Raw genomic sequence first — 16,995 nt, forward strand, 5'->3', positions numbered from 1 at the left:
GAATTTTGCAGTTCAGTTCTCCAACCAAGGGGCAAGAGAAACGGGAGGCAGGGGTTTGCTTCTGGCAGGAATTCCTGCGGGGAGTGTGGGAACTTGTAGTTTCACTCCCTTCCCACTGCCCCCTGCGTTACCACCTCCCACTTCTCCTGCCCAGGTAAGTTTTGTGGCCCTGGAGGGGCAGAGGAACTGAGCGGTGGTAAGTAAAGGTAAAGGGACCCCTGACCATTAGGTCCAGTCGTGGCCAACTCTGGGGTTGCGGCGCTCATCTCGCTTTATTGGCCGAGGGAGCCAGTGTACAGCTTCCGGGTCATGTGGCCAGCATGACTAAGCCGCTTCTGGCGAACCAGAGCAGCGCACAGAAACGCTGTTTACCTTCCCACTGGAGTGGTACCTATTTATCTACTTGCACTTTGACGTGCTTTCGAACTGCTAGGTTGGCAGGAGCAGGGACTGAGCAATGGGAGCTCACCCCGTCGCGGGGATTCGAACCGCCGACCTTCTGATCGGCAAGTCCTAGGCTCTGTGGTTTAACCTACAGCGCCACCCGCGTCTATTTAAAACATTTTAAAACAACTGAGACACTTGCCCCAACCCAAGAGTTGTTCCAGCAATGTCCCTCCGGCATCCCAAGATTCAGCTGTTCAAGGTGAGTCTGGGCCAGGTGGAAATGGACTTTGTGGCAGGGAGTGGTCTTCCTTCCAGTAGAGCGGCAATGTATTGGTATTGACGTGTTCGCTGCTGTGAGGGAAGGGCAGGATACGCAATTAATAAATATATAAGAATAAAAGAAATGAATCCCCTGCTGTCCTGCGAAGTTCCAGAAGTGAGCGGCCTGCTGATGTGTTCTTCTCCTCAGGATCACCACGATATGCTGCTGGAGATAGAGAGAGACAAGGCCATCACGGACAAGGTCATCCTCATCCAGAAAGTGGTCCGTGGATTTAAGGACAGGTATGAAGCTTAGGCTGGAGAAAACAGCTCTCACTAACATTTCTTCTTTTTATTTATAATAATTTTTTATTAGATTTTCCACAGTGATAACACAAACCACAAAGCAAAATGATACACAAAAACAGAAAAAGAAAAAGAAGAAAGAAGAAAAAGGGGGAACAATAAACAGATAAACAATAACAGCAAACTTAATTCTTCACAAATCCAACCTTTGAAACATCTTGGTTGACTTCCTCAAATCAGTCCTTCTGAGTTTCCTTGTAATTAAAGGTAACAACTTTCCAATATCATTATTAAACTAAAACAATTTCCAATTATAGTCCATCTTATTCACTTTTCGTAACATTCTAAATCCCATTTATTTAATTATAACTTAGTTTAACCCTAGGCCTATTTGTTTCTTTCAAGTAATTTCTAATTTTTTATATTACAATATTTATTCAAATAGTCCTTGAATTTCCTCCAGTCCTCTTGCAACTCCTCTTCTTTCTGGTCACAGATTCTTCCAGTCAGGTCAGCTAGCTCCAAAAAGTCCATCATCTTCATCTGCCAATCTTCCACTGTTGGTAGTTCTTGTGTTTTCCAATTTTTAGCAAGTAATATTCGGGCGGCCGTTGTGGCATACAAAAATAATTCAACATCTTTCTTGGGCAATTCTAAAGCTGTTATTCCAAGAAGAAAGGCCTCTGGTTTCTTAATAAATGTATATTTCAACATTTTTTTCAGTTCATTATAAATCTTCTCCCAGAAGTCTTTCACCTTGGGACAAGTCCACCACATATGGAAAAAAGTACCTTCTTTTTCTTTACATTTCCAACAAAGGCTATCACTATTGCTCTCTCACTAACATTTATTCGTGGTGAAGCCACTGCAGTTCCCATAGGTAGAAAAAGTGGGCAAGGAGGGAAACGGGTTTCTTCGTCTTCAGGCGAAGATTATGCATGGGCAGATTTAATGATACTTAGAATGTATTTGTCAAAACCATAGTGCCACATAGATTAACTTATAAACAATATGTTTATCCATCCACATGTATACTATATCGTTTTGTAGCGTTAAGTACATTTTTTCTTATTTTGTTATTGCTGTTTTCCCTTTTTTTATATAAAAAAAATTCTAATGCATTCCATTCCTCTCTTCTTGTTTTCAATTCTTTCCTTTTTCTTCTTTATTCGCTTTAATTTACTATAATCACCTCAATTTTATTTTATTTTTTAAAACAATTAAAAATCCCTGAGCTTGCAAAACATCTTTAATCACTCTCCTCCAGAGAGCCAGTGTGGTGTAGTGGTTAAGAGGGGTAGACTCGTAATCTGGTGAACCGGGTTCGCTTCCCCGCTCCTCCACATGCAGCTGCTGGGTGACCTTGGGCCAGTCACACTTCTCTGAAGTCTCTCAGCCCCACTCACCTCACTGAGTGTTTGTTGTGGGGGAGGAAGGGAAAGGAGAATGTTAGCCGCTTTGAGACTTCTTCGGGTAGTGATAAAGCAGGATATCAAATCCAAACTCCTCCTCTTCTTCTTCTTCCTTAACCAGGGAGGGCATGGCATGCAAACAGGGCATCTTTCCACCTTCAACCGCTTGGGTTGTTAGCAAACCTGGCCACCTAACTGCTCATCCCTGACTCCAGATCAATTAGGAACAAGTTGAAAAATGCGGGTCCCCAAACCTATCCTCAGGGGAACCCACTTTCTACATCCCTCGTCCATCGGAAGGAATGCCCGTTTATTCCTACTGTCGTTCCGAAACAAGGCACAAGATAAAACAGAGAGCCATCCTTTGAATTTTGCGCTAACAGATTGAAGCTGAATCCTGACAAGACAGAAGTACTGTTTTTGGGGGGACAGGAGGCAGGCAGGTGTTTATATCATTGCGACCTGCTCATGGACTTCATGGTGGGAGGCAGATAAGAAATCGAATAAACAAATGTCAAAGTGGAAGAGGCCTAATCCCCTAAAAATGGCTTTGGGGCTAGTTAATGAAGTGAGGCCTCTTTCCCTACGCCTTTGAGTTAATATGTAAAGGAAGGGGTCAGCAAAAACAATTGTTCAGGCTTCTTGCTCAAGAATAAATTTCTTATTTGTTCTTTGGACTGTGGTTTCCTGAAAGCGCCTGCTCTCGAAGGTTTGAGTTCAGTCAAAGATTGCTTCCCCAAATACCAATGGAAAAATGCTCTAAAGACATTAGGGTACAATTTGTTTCCTGTTTGTAGTTTTAATGTGAAATTAGAAAGGTGCTTTGAATGAGATTGTGAGCTGTACATGACAATAGAGCGATTGTATTTGTCCACCTTTCTGAGGTAATCCATAAAGAATTGCGTTTCTTCCTGGGTCAGGGCTTAAAAACAAAGAGTGCACGAGGAGAAAAATGGATTGTCATTGTCTCTTCCCCAGGTCCAATTTCCTGAAAGTGAGGAATGCAGCTCTGATGATCCAGCGGACTTGGAGGGGGCATAATTGTCGAAGAAATTATGATGCTGTAAGTACACCTGAAGCATGCAGGATTCTGGACTGATTGCCTAACCAGCGGCGGAGCAAGCTGATTGGGCGACTGGGGCAGTGCGCATGCCCTGTGCCCAGGGGCGGGGGCAACTGCCTGCAGGGGCGGGGCCAGCCAGGGCAGTACGCTCCATGGGGCCTCCAAGGAATCTGCCTGCCTCCTCCCACTTAGCCACCCTATAGTTGAGGGAGAGGTGGCGGGTGAACCGGTTGGGGCAGCGCAGAACCTGCGGGCACCCAAGCCACCGTGTCACTCCCAGAAATGACGTGTGGCTCGGGCACACTGCAGGCCCTGCAGTGAGTGCTGCCTGGCCTTTTGTCACCCACCTCAGTGGTGACACCCAGGGCGGCCCACCCCCACTGCACCCCCCTTCCTTCGCCCCTGCAGCCTGGTCCCCTGCGTTCATTGCTTCGCCCATGCTACCACTGTTCGCATTGGAGCTGAAAACTACAGAGCCTAGGACTTGCCGATTAGAAGGTCGGCGGTTCGAATCCCCCCGACGGGGTGAGCTCCCGTTGCTCGGTCCCAGCTCCTGCCAACCTAGCAGTTCGAAAGCACATCAAAGTGCACGTAGATAAATAGGTACCGTTCTGGCAGGAAGGTAAACGGTGTTTCCGTGCGCTGCTCTGGTTCGCCAGAAGCGGCTTAGTCATGCTGGCCACATGACCCGGAAGCTGTACGTCGGCTCCCTCGGCCAATAAAGCGAGATGAGCGCCGCAACCCCAGAGTCGGTCACAACTGGACCTAATGGTCAGGGGTCCCTTTACCTTTACCTTAAGGGCCCATAGCTTAGTGGAAGAGCATCTGCTTTGAATGCAGAAGGTCACAGGTTCAATCCCCGGGTTAATTTAGATCAGTGCGCGTTATGTCAGTTGTTTGTGCGTAGGAATTGCTCTCTGAATTTCTCCACCACCCCAACAGATGAGGATCGGCTTCCTGAGGCTGCAAGCCCTCTACCGCTCCCGCAAGCTGCACAAGAGGTACCACATGGCCCGCAAGCGCATCATCGAGTTCCAAGCCAAGTGCCGGGGGTTCTTGGTGCGCAGAGCCTTCCGCCATCGCCTCTGGGCAGTCTTCACCATCCAAGCATACGCCAGGGGCATGATCGCTCGACGCCTGTATAAGCGGTTGAAGGGAGAGGTAAGTGTGCTTCTTGCGTTGCCCCTAAAGGCCAGCCTGAGGCGTATTTCCATTTTTTAATTTACTAGGGTCTGCTCCACTCGCCAGCCCTGCCTCCCCTCTTTCCCCACACCTGGCCAACCTCGGAGCACCTCCCCCTCCATTAAACATCTCTCCTGGGCCACCTGCTTACCCACACTGCTTGCTCACTCACTCAGTTGCCTGCCTGCTGGTCTGTCCTTACACTGAACTGCAGCGTGACGACCACCTTACATGTTTGTTTATATAGGAAGATACCTTATCCGTCCTTCACTATAAGTTCCCAAGGTGGGCCACAAAACAAATACAACTGTTCCAAATGGAACAAAAAAGTAGTAATTTAATGAAAGAGGTGCATCTCATAAAACAAAAATACATTTATAGTTCAGCAGAGTATATTGTTGGGAGGGGCTGTAGAGCTGATAAGTGTCTGTGATAGATATCTTAGGTATGGGATATCCTAGGGTTTGATGAGGGCCGGCGTGATGTTTTAGTTTTAGTACATTTCTGACCACAATTCAAAGTGTTGGTGCTGACCTTTAAAGCCCTAAACGGCCTCGGTCCAGTATACCTGAAGGAGCGTCTCCACCCCCATCGTTCTGCCCGGACAGAAGGACAGAGGTCCAGCACTGAGGACCTTCTGGCAGTTCCCTCGCTGCAAGAAGCCAAGTTACAGTGAACCAGGCAGAGGGCCTTCTCGGTGGTGGCACCCGCCTTGTGGAACGCCCTCCCACCAGATGTCAAAGAGAAAAACAACTACCAGATTTTTGGAAGACATCTGAAGGCAGCCCTGTTTAGGGAAGCTTTTAATGTTTAATAGGTTATTGTATTTTAAGATTCCTTTGGAAGCCACCCAGAGTGGCTGGAGAAACCCAACCAGATGGGCGGGGTATAAATAAAGTAGTAGTAGAAGAAGAAGAAGAAGAAGAAGAAGAAGAAGAAGAAGAAGAAGAAGAAGAAGAAGAAGAAGAAGAAGTAGAAGAAGAAGTTAGTGTTAAACTAGAACCTGGAGGAGACAGGTTCTGTGACCCACTTGGTCACAGAACTGTAGAATTGTAGAGTTGGAAGGGGCCCGAGGGTCATCTAGTCCAACCCCCTGCAATGAAGGAATCACAGCTAACCCCTTTCTCCTGGTACCCACTCCTCAATGTCCAGTCAAGTCCCTGACATTTGCCCCCTCTTCGTGGGTGATTCCCATCCCCCAAAACAAAATTGCTTTCCATTCCACCAGGGGAAAGATATTGAGTTTACATACCTTCTCTCCCATGGTTTGTGGGGAAATATGCCCCCCGCCCACTACAGCTGCCATCAAATGCCAAGTCAACACAGCCTTCATTTCATATGTCTCCTGCCTCATATCTTTTTTAAAAAAAATGATTTTTTATTAAGTTTTCCACTTTTATCATGATCACATTTTGTTCCTTATATTTACATTGCAAAACATTTCCGTTCAAACCTACAAACGTGTTCAGATGTTTACAATTAGTATAAATTTGTTCCAGTCCTTTTGAAACAGTTTGTCACACTGATTCCGGATCTTCCCTGTTAACTTGGCCATCTCTACATACTCCACCATCTTCGCCTGCCAGTGTTGGAAGTTCCTGCTGTTTCCATTTTTGTTCATTTCACATGTCTCCTGCCTCATATCTAGCTTGTTCTCCCTGATTGCCATTCACCTTCTAAACTGCAGGCTGGGTAATGAATGGAGCAACCCATTCAAGCAGTGCTTCTTGACTAGGACCCTCGTACCTACGGGACCGCCTCTCCCGGTATGCCCCACAGAGGACCTTAAGGTCCATAAATAGCAACACCCTAGAGGTCACGGGCCCAGGGAAGTCAGATTAGCCTCAACCAGAGCCAGGGCCTTTTCAACGCTGGCTCTGGCCTGGTGGAACGCTCTGCCTCATGAGACCAGGGCCCTGCGGGATCTGATCTCTTTCCACAGGGCCTGTAAGACAGAGTTGTTCCGCCTGGCCTTTGGCTCAGAATCAGTTTGATTCCCTCCCCCTCTTTCTTTTTCCTTTCTCCTCCTATGATAAGATTGCTCCCTAATTGTTTTAATGTTATATCTTAATCTTTTCAATTGTATTTTAATCAACTTGTTTTTATTATTGGTTGTTAGCCGCCCTGAGCCTTGGCTGGAGAGGGCAGGATATAAATAAGAATTTATTATTATTATTCTGAATTTCCTTCCCCTAGTACCGCCGCCGCCTGGAAGCAGAAAAACTCCGCCTCCTGGAAGAGGAACGCCTGAGGAAGGAGATGAGTGCCAAGAAAGCGAAAGAGGAAGCAGAGAAGAAACACCAAGTGGGTTGACGCTTCTACTTTGTGTCCCTTTCTTTTGTGGCGCAGAATACACCGTTCCTGGGTGCCCCTAAGCCAAGTTCTCATATTAGTTGACACTGCCCTTAAGATCCTGGGACCGGAATACACTGAGTGCTTCCAAGGTGGTGTAGGGGTTAGAGTCTTGGACTAGGACCTCAGAGTAAAGGGTAAAGGGACCCCTGACCATTAGGTCCAGTCGTGACTGACTCTGGGGTTGCGGTGCTCATCTCGCTTTATTGGCCGAGGGAGCCGGCGTAGAGCTTCCGGGTCATGTGGCCAGCATGATTAAGCCGCTTCTGGCGAACCAGAGCAGCGTACGGAAACGCTGTTTACCTTCCCGACAGAGCGGTACCTACCGTATTTTTCGCCCTATAGGACGCACTTTTCGCCCTTCAAAAATGAAGGGGATGTGTGTGCGTCCTATGGGGTGAATGCAGGCTTCAGGAAGCTATCTGCAAGCCTTGGGAGCCCGGCCTGACTTCCTGCCGGGCTCCCAAGGCTTGCGGACTGCAGCCTGCAGCCCGTAACCCGGGAAGCGCCACAGAGTGCGCCCCGGGCTTCGGGCAGATATCCGCAAGCCTGGGGAGACCGGCGGGAGTTCTGGGGGCAGGGGTCGGGGGAAGCTCGGGCTTCCCCCGCCCCAGCCCTGCGCCTGGGGGGAAATAAATTTTTGTTTCTTTATTTCCCCCCCCCCCCAAAAAAAAACTAGGTGCGCCCTATGGGCCGGTGCGCCCTATAGGATGAAAAATACGGTATTTATCTACTTGCACTGGCATGCTTTCGAACTGCTAGGTTGGCAGGAACAGGGACCAAACAAAGGGATCTCACCCCCCTTGTGGGGATTCGAACCGCTGACCTTCTGATTGGCAAGCCTTAGGCTCTGTGGTTTAACCCACTGCGCCACCCGCGTCCCTAGGACCTCAGAGACCAGGGTTCAAATCCCCGCTCCGGCGTGAACAAAGCTCAATGGGTAGCCTTCGGGACGGTCACGCCTTCTCAGCCTAACCTACTTACAGGGTTGTCGTGTGGAGGAGCAAGCGAACCATGTTCAACACCTTGATCATCTTGGAGGAGGGGAAAGGGGGAAAATAAATGCAACCCATAACTTGAAATAGCTTATACGAGTGTTTCCCAAACTTACAATAATCATATACCCCTTTTGAGAGATTGGTCTCACCTCTGCTTGGTCAAAGATAATTTGGGGGTACTTTGAATAGAGCTATTATATCTAGGCTAGAGAAAATATGGGGCTCATTTGTTAATGTATAATGAAAGTTACGCAAATATACTATATATAAAAATAATTTTAAAAAAAATAATGGAAGAAACAATAAAAACCAACAAACATTCTGATAGGGCAGCAAAGATATAGATGGTGGATTCATATTAGTCTGAAATTTGTGTGTGTGTGTGTGTGTGTGTGTGTGTGTGTGTGTGTGTGTGTGTGTGTGTGAACTAGTGAAGAAAGCACATTTTTATTGCTTACTACTTGGGTATTGACATTTTCTTGACAAAACGGTACAAGGGTCATTCTGGAGGCATGGACGGTTGTGTGATTCTGTGGCTCTCCAGATGTTTCTGGACTCCAGGGCCCTCCATCCCTAACCATTGGTCATGCTGGCTAATGCATATGGGAGTTGGAATCCAACTGCTTCTAGAGAGCACCAGGTTTTCCCTCTCAACTTAATAAAATATCAAGTTTGAAGAAACTTTTCTTGATCAATAGCACTGGGCCCTTCTGCCCTGCTGTCTGCAATTTGGTTTCACTGCTTTAAATGGTTTTAGCACGAATTTCCCCCACTGCAAACTGCTTTGAGATTTCTTTATCGCTATTTTTTTCAATAAACAAAATACACCAAATATAAAGAGCATGAAGAAATATTGTAATAGCAGGTTGAAAGTAGCATAAGGTTGGAATTCTTATTCCAAAACAGTACAAAAAACCCACCCAATTTTCCATAGTTCTGTTAGGCTGATTTATATTATTTTTTTGTAGCAAGCTAGCTTAATCATATTTACTATGTTCCAAATTTTTTCATTCCATTCAGATATCATAAGAGATATGCCCCCACCTCATTTTTGAGCTATTTTTAAATTTCTTTTAATGTAAGCGGTAATTCTCTCCCCCCCCCCCAAATAATCTTTATTAGTTTTTCAATTAGATACTCCACATACACATATTGTATTACATTTTACATTCATACTTGCTCTTCAGAGCTGACTTCCCTCCTTCCTTCTTCTGGTTTTTTATAATTTTATCGCATTATTTTCTTCCATTTTATATATTGTTATTCATTTTCCATATTTGTCCATAGTGTATCCGTAAACAAACAAGTCCTCATGTTTATACAATTCTTGTTGTCTGCCTGTATTCATTTACCACGGCTGTTAGTTATATTAGTTTCCTTATACATTTTGCTTCTTCTTGTTTTCATTATCCATCACTTTTCTTAATCTTTCCCGTTAGGAGGTTTGTTTCCAATTCTGCTGGTTTTACTATTTCATCTTATCTTTCCTAGATACAACAGACATTTCCCCCATTCTTTTTGAAATGTTTCCTCGCCCTGTTGTCGAATTTCCCCCTGTTAGTTTGGCTATTTCTGCATATTCCATTACTTTCTGTCGCCATTCTTCTACTGTTGGCAGTTGCTGCTCTTTCCAGTGGTGGTGCCATTGATTTGCCTAGACCAGGGGTCTGCAACCTTTAAGACAAAAAGAGCCACTTGGACCCGTTTCCGAAGAAAAAAACAACTGGGAGCCACAAAACCGGGAAGGTGACGTTGGGACGGTGCGTGACTAATGCACGCACCGCCCCCATGCGACGTCACAGCCAGTACAGCGCCCGCCACAGTGGGGAGTGTCGGGGCGGACAATGCGCCTCCTCCCCTCACTAGTATCCGCCCCGGAGCCGCGGCAAAGGTGTAAAAGAGCCACATGCGGCTCCGGAGCCGCGGGTTGCAGATCCCTGGCCTAGACCCTTGTCTCTTGGCAAGAAATGGTGGCCCCTGGATTTTGTGCTGCGACGACTGAGCAAAAGGGGTAGAGCTTTTCCCTGGCGCCCGTGTGCCTCTCAGCTCCTGGTTACTCATTGCCACAGCTCTCTCTTAGATACGCCTGGCCCAGCTGGCTCGGGAAGATGCAGAAAGGGAAGTAAAGGAAAAGGAAGAAGCGCGGCGCAAGAAGGAACTCTTGCAGAAAATGGAAAAGGCCCGGAACGAACCCGTCAACGACTCCGACATGGTGGACAAAATGTTTGGCTTCCTGGGAACCACGTCGTCTTTTCCTGGCCAAGAAGGGCAGGCCCCGAATGGGTTTGAGGTAACTGGAAGGAGACATTAACACACACACACACACACACACACACACACTCCATATCACGGTTCTGCTAGCATGTTGAGGAAGCAGCTTCCCCAACTTGCTGTCCTCCAGATGTTTGGGACTACAATTGCCATCATCCCCATCCAGCACCGAGTTGGGGCGACGCTGGTTTAGAGAAGCAATGTATCAAATTACCGTACTTTTCTGTGTATAAGACTATGCTTTTTTCTTTAAAAATCCTGCTAAGAAGTGGGGGTCGTCTTATACATGGGTAGCGCATAGGGTTGACATTTGATTGGCTGCCGCCAAGGCTGTCAGCGGCTATTGTGCATTTTATTGGTTGCTGCGTCAATGGGTGGTGCTGATTGGCTGACGCTCCGGCAGCTGTGCAGGTGATTGGCAGCTTCTGCCGGCGATGGGACGGACGGGAGGTGGATTTAGCGATCCGTGTGGGTGAGCGATTTCGGCAATCCCCCCTAAAAAAAGCTCCACAAAAAAGTTCAACAGCTCTGGGCAATCCTCTGCAAAGAAAGTTCAATAACTCTGTGCCATCTTCCCCCATTTTCTTAAATTTGAGTCCCCCAAAATAGTTGGCGTCTCATACATGGGAGCGTCTTATACACGGAAAAATACAGTAAGCCTAGGAAGGAAGAGCGTACCCCAAAATTGTAGCATCTTCTCCCAGCCCAAAGCCATCCAGAGTTGATTTGCAGTTAGACTCAGCTTTTTTTTTGTTGCGAAGGTGATTTGCGGGGAGGCAGCATCGTGTGTGTGATGTCCCAACGTCCAGAAGAGCTGGTGTCCACATGGCTTCAATGGCCGGCGGCTCCTCCTCTTTCTCCTCCTGGCTCCGCCCCCGGCAGAAGGATGAGGAAAAGGAGTTGGCCACTGGAACCGCACTGCGTTCTGCTCCATGTTTTGCCTCCACGCTTTTTGGACCTTGGAGGAGCCCAGCCCACACACCCAAAATATTCAAGGGGCCCAACAGGGTTCCGCTCCCAAGACCTGGCACCCCTGACCCAGACTGAACCAGGTTAAATCTCTGCTGGTTCCCTCCCCAGGATCTGGAGAGGGCACAAAAGGAGTTGGAGGAAGACGACCTCGAAACAGCCTTGCCCTTGCCAGAGGAGGAGGAGGAGGACCTCTCGGAGTACAAATTCGCCAAGTTTGCCGCTACGTACTTCCAGGGCACGACCACACAAACCTACATACGCCGGCCCCTCAAGCAGCCACTCCTCTACCACGAGGATGAGGGAGACCAGCTGGTGAGTTTGTGTGAACAGCTCTGGAGAAGAGCAGTAATGGTTGCGTGGCGAGTTCGCGCCTCCCCCCAGTGGAAATAAAGACACATGACACAGATATTTAAGGTTGATGGGCTAAATATGGCCACAACTTTATTGGTTACAGGTGATGAGAGGTATTGGCTTAGGCATTGGTCCTAACCGACTATCCGGCTTCAGCCTGTTCGCTTGAAGTCCGGGAAGGGTTAACCACCAGTAGGGGGAGCCCTGCTGATGCACATCAACTAGGAACTCCCCCGGGGTCACCGCTAGGGGGCGTACCTTAGGCCCTCACCTCCATAGGCTTCGGACAGGGTCATACCCCCCAGAATCCTTTATCGGACTACCCTTCAATATGCGGGGCAGGTGATGGCGCTTCCTCCCCCCTTCCATCTACATAACAATACCAATACCAATGCCTAACCGCCAATACCAAGGAAGTTGTGACAATTTGCTACAAGGTAGGTGAAAAACCAAGTGGCTGGTGTCAATTTGCCAAGTGGGAAAATTCCTACCAGGCCCCTCAACGGCGACCAACCAAGATCCATAGCAAGGTCAAGGATGAAAACCTTAAAGGGCGGGAGAGTGGGAAACTGGAGCAGCTGGAAGTGGTAAAGAGGGAGATCCCAGGCAGCCCCTGCGTTAAATGGAGCTGGCCACGCCCCCCAGGCCAGGGATGATGCAATCGGGATTCCCCCGCACGCATGGTGGGAGGGTGAAGCCTGCAACCCCACCTCCTTTCTACGTCGGAAGTGGCTTTGTGTTAACTAGCCCTCTGAAACCGTTGCGGTTGTGTGAACTGGCCCTGTGAATCTTACCTGATTTTGTCCATTCCTGGTTTTCCGCACAAGCTTTGTTCATCTTAGCTGTGAGTTCTGGAAGACCTGCTCCCTGCCTTGCAGGACTTTTTTCCACTTGGAGGACAGGGCCTGGACTGACTCCAACTACGAAATCTGAGACTGCTGAACAGAATATTGGCCTGGGAGGGTGTTGGAGAGGGGCGTTGTTGCTGTTAATTTTTTGTATCTTTATCTTTGATCTTATGATTTATGTGGAACTTCTTCAATTTGGTTGTGTACTTCTTGAAAAAATTTTTATTGCTTGTGAGTACTTTTGTCATTTTTTTAGTCGCATAACTTTTTAATAGTTTGCAAGCTGCAAACGATTGATTTCAGCAGTCTAATTTAGAAGGGAGGGGAGAGGTTATTGTTGAAGAAAGTATGGAACTCAGAATCCTTGGTGATCCATTTGGAGATCTGTCTCTTCCTGCCCCAGCAAGGATAACTGACAAGTTGATGATTACGGTTCTTTTTTGAAAATAAAACAGGCAGCCCTTGCGGTGTGGATTACTATTCTTCGCTTCATGGGTGACCTTCCTGAGCCCAAATACCACACAGCAATGAGTGATGGCAGCGAGAAAATCCCGGTGATGACCAAAATTTATGAGACCCTGGGGAAGAAGACGTACAAAAAAGAACTTCAAGCTCTACAAGGCGAAGCAGAGGTAAGTGGAAATGTGCTATATACCAGTGGATGGTATAAAGTAGTCAGTGAGAATTTAGTTCACAAATTGCAAGTTGAGATCCCAGTGTTCATCTAAGGTTGAATTTCATTATTTCATTTTGCTGATTCTTTCCATGGTGGTCTTTTGTATGGGTGGGGTATAAATAATAAAGTTTTTGTTGTTGTTGTTCCCTCGGCCAACAAAGCGAGATGAGCACCGCAACCCCAGAGTCGGTCACAACTGGACCTAATGGTCAGGGGTCCCTTTACCTTTTAATGCACAGGGACATGGGTGGCACTGTGGGTTAAACCACAGAGCCTAGGACTTGCCGAACAGAAGGTCGGCGGTTCGAATCCCCGCGACGGGGTGAGCTCCTGTTGCTCAGTCCCTGCTCCTGCCCACCTAGCAGTTCGAAAGCACGTCAAAGTGCAAGTAGATAAATAGGTGCCGCTCCGGCGGGAAGGTAAATGGCGTTTCCGTGCGCTGCTCTGGTTCGCCAGAAGCGGCTTAGTCATGCTGGCCACATGACCTGGAAGCTGTACGCCGGCTCCCTCGGCCAATAAAGCGAGATGAGCGCCACAACCCCAGAGTCGGTCACGACTGGACCTAACGGTCAGGGGTCCCTTTACCTTTTAATGCACTTTGACATTCTGGTTGTGATGCACTCTACAAACATAATATTGAGAGCCTTTTCTCCTTTTTTGGTGCTAATCTCCACATCCAAAGAGAAACCCATGAAGCTATTATTGGCACATTTATAAGGCTCTGCAGTTTAAAAATTGGAAGCACTGGATTTTTTTTTATCTTGTCCTATTTCATGGTAAACCTAAAAGGCACATGGTGTTCTCATTTTACTGACCAGGGAAGTGAGGCTTATCTCAGTGCCTTATGCAAGACTTCTTAAATGACTTGGAGTGCAATCGCTTTTTGCAGCTTCACTTTCCCAAATTTGCAAAACGGGGGTGCCAGCTGCCCTGCAGGGTTGGCATAATTCGAACCCAGACCTCCCAAACCCATGCAGAGCACTGTGTTGTGCACATGGAATCAGTTCTCTCAAGCTCAGTTGGCAGAGCGTAGGACTCTTCATCTCAGGGCTGTGAGTTTGAGCCCCACGTTGGGCAAAAGTTTCCTGCATTTCTAGGGGGTTGGTCTAGATGACCCTTGAGGTCCCTTCCAGCTCTTCAGTCCTATGAAATAAGACTGTTCCTCTTGCCTTCGCAGAGTGCTCACATAGACAGCCACAAGAAGAACAGCGTGCGGCACAAGCTGGTCTCCTTGACCCTCAAGAAGAAATCCAAGCTTACCGAAGAGGTGAGCAATAGTTCTTTGCAGCTTGGGAATCACAAGTTCTCTGTTAGCGGTCCACCATCTGGACCCCTTGGTCAGCTGCTGTGGCTCCCAATGCCCTGGCACGGCCCATCAGCGCATACCCAGGGATGCCACTTGGATACAGGCTGGGTGTTCATCAGTATGCAGATGATACCCAGCTCTACCTCTCTTTCAAATCGGAACCAGTGAAGGCGGTGAAGGTCCTGTGTGAGTTCCTGGAGGCGGTTGGAGGATGGATGGCGGCTAACAGATTGAGGTTGAATCCTGACAAGACAGAAGTACTATTTTGAGGGGAGAGGGGGAGGGCGGGTGTGGAGGACTCCCTGGTCCTGAATGGGGTAACTGTGCCTCTGAAGGACCAGGTGTGCAGCCTGGGAGTCATTTTGGACTCACAGCTGTCCATGGAGGTGCAGGTTAATTCTGTGTCCAGGGCAGCTGTCTACCAGCTCCATCTGGTATGCAGGCTAAGACCCTACCTGCCTGCAGACTGTCTCAACGGAGTGGTGCATGCTCTAGTTATCTCCCGCTTGGACAACTGCAATGCGCTCTCTGTGGGGCTACCTTTGAAGGTGACCTGGAAACTGTAACTAATCCAGAATGTGGCAGCTAGACTGGTGACTGGGGGCGGCTGCCGAGAACATATAATACCGGTCTTGAAAGACCTACACTGGCTCCCAGTACGTTTCTGAGCACAATTCAAAGTGTTGGTGCTGACGTTTAAAGCCCTAAACAGCCTCGGTCCAGTATACCTGAAGGAGCGTCACCACCTCCATCATTCTGCCCGGACACTGAGGTCCAGTGCCGAGGGCCTTCTGGTGGTTCCCTCGCTGCGAGAAGCCAAGTTACAGGGAACCAGGCAGAAGGCCTTCTTGGTAGTGGCGCCCACCCTGTTGAATGCCCTCCCACCAGATGTCAAAGAGACTACCAAACTTCAGAAGACATCTGAAGCCAGCCCTGTTTAGGGAAGCTTTTAATGTTTAATATGTTATTGTATTTTAGTGTTTTGTTGGAAGCCACCCAGAGTGGCTGGGGAAACCCAGCCAGATGGGCGGGGTATAAATAATATATTATTATTATTATTATTATTATTATTATTATTATTATTATTAACCCAACTAATAATTATTAACCCAACTATTCCTAACTACGCAGACCGAAAAGAAATATATATGCTCTCTCTGTGAAAGACAGAGAGCAACTGAAAAAACAAACAGGAAACAGAACAGGAAACAGTCACATCACATCCGTCTCCCGTCTTCCATGAGCATTCCAACAGCCTGGAATGTCTGGTATGCAAAACAGCGTCTTGTGACTCCAAGCACTGCACAGTGGCAACACACAGAAACCAACAGTTTCTGGGTCGCCTTCAAAGGTAGCCCACGTAGAGCGCATTACAGTAGTCTAAGCGGGAGATAACTATGCAAGACTATGCAGAAATCAGCACCTTAAAGATAGGGCAAGGGGTGGTTTCAGGACCACGGAGAGTGCTCCTGCAGCTGAGATCAAGCATGCAAGTTGCCTCAGCAATGCCCTGGCCGAGTATTAGAGCAGAACTAGGTTGTCAAGGTCCCTACCCCTCAGTCTGTACGTGGGTGGGAGTTAGGGAGGGAGGGGCGATGCCTCGTTCACACATCTCACAGGTTAACTCCTTCCCTCCCTCTGTTTTGTTAGGTGACCAAGCGTCTTCACGATGGTGAGTCCACCGTCCAAGGCAACAGCATGCTAGAGGACCGGCCTACCTCAAATTTGGAAAAGCTCCATTTCATTATTGGTAATGGCATCCTCAGGCCAGCATTAAGGTTAGATATTAGTATGAAAAAGAAGAAACATTCTGTATGGGCGTTAAAATGGTCACCGGGCCTTCTCTAGGGATGATGGGGGAGGAATTCGATTCAGTTTGCATTTAAAGGAGAAACTTCGTAATTCACACTTTGCGAAACAATATGCAAACTGAAACAGACGGCCTTTGAAATTTGCATGTTTCCAAATTTTGCAAAGCAGTTTCCCCGCAAAGTAATGTGTGCAAAGGTGTATAGACTGGGGTAAAAATGCAATATATGACAGAAAATGACATACAAGAAATGCGTTGACAGAAAATTGTTTTGCTAATATGTGTACATTAGGCAAAATTGCATTTGCAAATGTATGAGTTAGGAATAATTTGCACTGCAATGCTGATAAATTTTTCATGAGGATTTTAAAAGAAAATTCACAATCTGATGTGTAAATGTGGAGAACAGAGTGGATAAAAGATTGGCAAAACTGAGAGAAATGGAAACCCATTTTTTTCTAACATATTGTTCACACCCACCATTTCCTCCAAGTGGCAAGAAGTTCCAATGACAGCACTGCCTGAGTTTGGTTTCCTATGAATGACAGAGACCAGCATTCTAGGAATATTTTCCTCACTCTTTTTTTACCAATGTACAACCAGTGCATAACTGGAATCAAAAAGTAGGCACTGCTGCTACAAGGCAGCCAGGGGTGAGGGAGAAAGCCAGTCTGGTGACCCTAACTCATTCACACTTTCTGAATCAAACTGTGATCTGAAACACAGCTAGCCTTCAAAATTTCCCATTTATCCAAATTTTGTGATGCAGTTCTCCAAGCAAATAACATGTGTGTTTGAAT

At 47.3% G+C, this 16,995-nt stretch overlaps 1 protein-coding gene across 5 annotated transcripts in view; it reads left to right on the forward strand.

The window, feature by feature from the left end:
• Window positions 1-16,995, forward strand: part of MYO7A (myosin VIIA) — a 171,620-nt gene that overhangs the window by 116,785 nt on the left and 37,840 nt on the right. For all 5 annotated transcript variants that reach the window (XM_077926921.1, XM_077926923.1, XM_077926920.1 and 2 more), the window contains 9 exons: window positions 857-951; window positions 3,345-3,429; window positions 4,372-4,590; window positions 6,808-6,915; window positions 10,042-10,251; window positions 11,313-11,516; window positions 12,859-13,035; window positions 14,257-14,346; window positions 16,036-16,163. In XM_077926921.1, the coding sequence (XP_077783047.1) occupies window positions 857-951; window positions 3,345-3,429; window positions 4,372-4,590; window positions 6,808-6,915; window positions 10,042-10,251; window positions 11,313-11,516; window positions 12,859-13,035; window positions 14,257-14,346; window positions 16,036-16,163 (1,316 nt within the window). The remainder of the gene's footprint in view (window positions 1-856; window positions 952-3,344; window positions 3,430-4,371; window positions 4,591-6,807; window positions 6,916-10,041; window positions 10,252-11,312; window positions 11,517-12,858; window positions 13,036-14,256; window positions 14,347-16,035; window positions 16,164-16,995) is intronic.

This window comes from Podarcis muralis, chromosome 4 (assembly GCF_964188315.1).
Source record: "Podarcis muralis chromosome 4, rPodMur119.hap1.1, whole genome shotgun sequence".
NCBI lineage: Eukaryota > Metazoa > Chordata > Lepidosauria > Squamata > Lacertidae > Podarcis > Podarcis muralis.